At 32.3% G+C, this 1,482-nt stretch overlaps 1 protein-coding gene across 1 annotated transcript; it reads left to right on the plus strand.

Annotated features, from left to right (window-relative positions):
• The first annotated feature begins 246 nt into the window (after positions 1-246).
• Positions 247-837, plus strand: LOC143628176 (uncharacterized). Its single transcript, XM_077097826.1, has 3 exons — positions 247-371; positions 518-586; positions 681-837. Exons 1-3 carry the CDS (start codon positions 315-317, stop codon positions 753-755), a joined length of 201 nt encoding a protein of 66 aa, XP_076953941.1. The 5' UTR covers positions 247-314; the 3' UTR covers positions 756-837.
• Positions 838-1,482: the final 645 nt, after the last annotated feature.

A 1,482-nucleotide genomic window follows, 5' to 3' on the forward strand; every position in this document is an offset into this window, starting at 1 on the left:
TGTCTACCTTTTCCCAAATATATCATCTGGCCATTTTACATTCGATCTCTCTTGCTATTAGTCCCTATTTACACTCCAAATATAACACATGTCATAAAGTTGTGATCTTCCTGTTCAAACGGCGAGAAAACATGTCTAGTTATAGCAAAGAATGAAAGGGAGAAACTTATGCAACTTCTTTGGATATTAGCATGACACATGTCCATTCTTTCATCCTCAAAACAACCTATATATATGCTTCATTTTTCCTTCCTATAATATCACCAACATAATCTCTTTCAGTACTTTGCATTTATATAACAAACGCGATAAAAATGAACAACCAACAAAGCGCAAGTGCCCAAGCCGGTGAGGCCAAAGCCAAAGCCGAGGTTACTCATCTCCCTCTCTTGATCATCCATTGTCCATTCACTGATCGAGTTGACGTTATGGATTTCATATTTAGGCAAATTATATTGATTTATTGCAAATGTAAAATCTTTAAATTTTTATTTGTTTTTTTGAAATATCTTATTAGGAAAAAGGCAACCAATTGATGGATCAAGCTAGCAATGCCACCCAGTCTGCCAAAGAATCAGTGCAACAGGTTCAGCTTCAATATAATGTTTTTATAATTGAAACCAAAATAAAAAATATGTAAATATATATTAAAAATTTTAATTAATTAACAAAAAATGCAGGCCGGTCAGCAAATGCAGGAAAAGGCGCAACAAGCAACCGAGGCAGTGAAGGATGCAACTGGGATGAACAAATAAACTAATGGTTCAACTTCAAGCATCATGGCATCCTCTTGAATGAGGACTATATCTATTTTCTCATAATTCTTTTTATTTATTATTGGCACTCTTTTATTTGCTATTTTTTACAAGTATTTTTCTTCGGTAAAACAAAAAAAGAATCTCGATATATATCAATCGAGTTATTAATGTTTATTATAATAAAATGACAATATCTAAAGAGTATACGATTCAAGAGTGTACGTTTGTGTTTTCATGTATTATGGCTATTTCTGCATACTATGACTATATAATGCACCATTTCAAAAATGACATTTTGTTTTTAGACGCTTTGTTTTCAAAATAAAAAAGATAAGTATTGAGTGGGGCATAATAGGTTTCTGGTCATCCTGCTCCTCCCGTCCTGAAGCTAAAGAGTGGTGTTTAACATCTTGTTCTTCCCATCCAACTCGTCTTCGTCCATCTTTCTAAAGTGTTGATGGTTAAATAGTTTTACTAAATAAGTTTGTGAGATTCTCGCCTAAATGAACTTGTTGACTAATGATAGCCCTGCATGAATACATATCCAACTAAACTTTTGTCAGATGTTCAAGTAAACATGCTTATATCAACAGGATTAACTAAACATAACTTTGTATGACTAAATAAACTCGTTTTAAGTCTCTTAAATATAAGCATATATCTTTATAAATCAACATAAACTTGTACTGTATATAAGTTATAAGAGTTGCTCAGGAATTATTGT

Source organism: Bidens hawaiensis, unplaced genomic scaffold (genome assembly GCF_021521415.1).
Source record: "Bidens hawaiensis isolate Kalapana, Puna unplaced genomic scaffold, B.hawaiensis_p1.1 tig00004838_1, whole genome shotgun sequence".
Lineage (NCBI taxonomy): Eukaryota > Viridiplantae > Streptophyta > Magnoliopsida > Asterales > Asteraceae > Bidens > Bidens hawaiensis.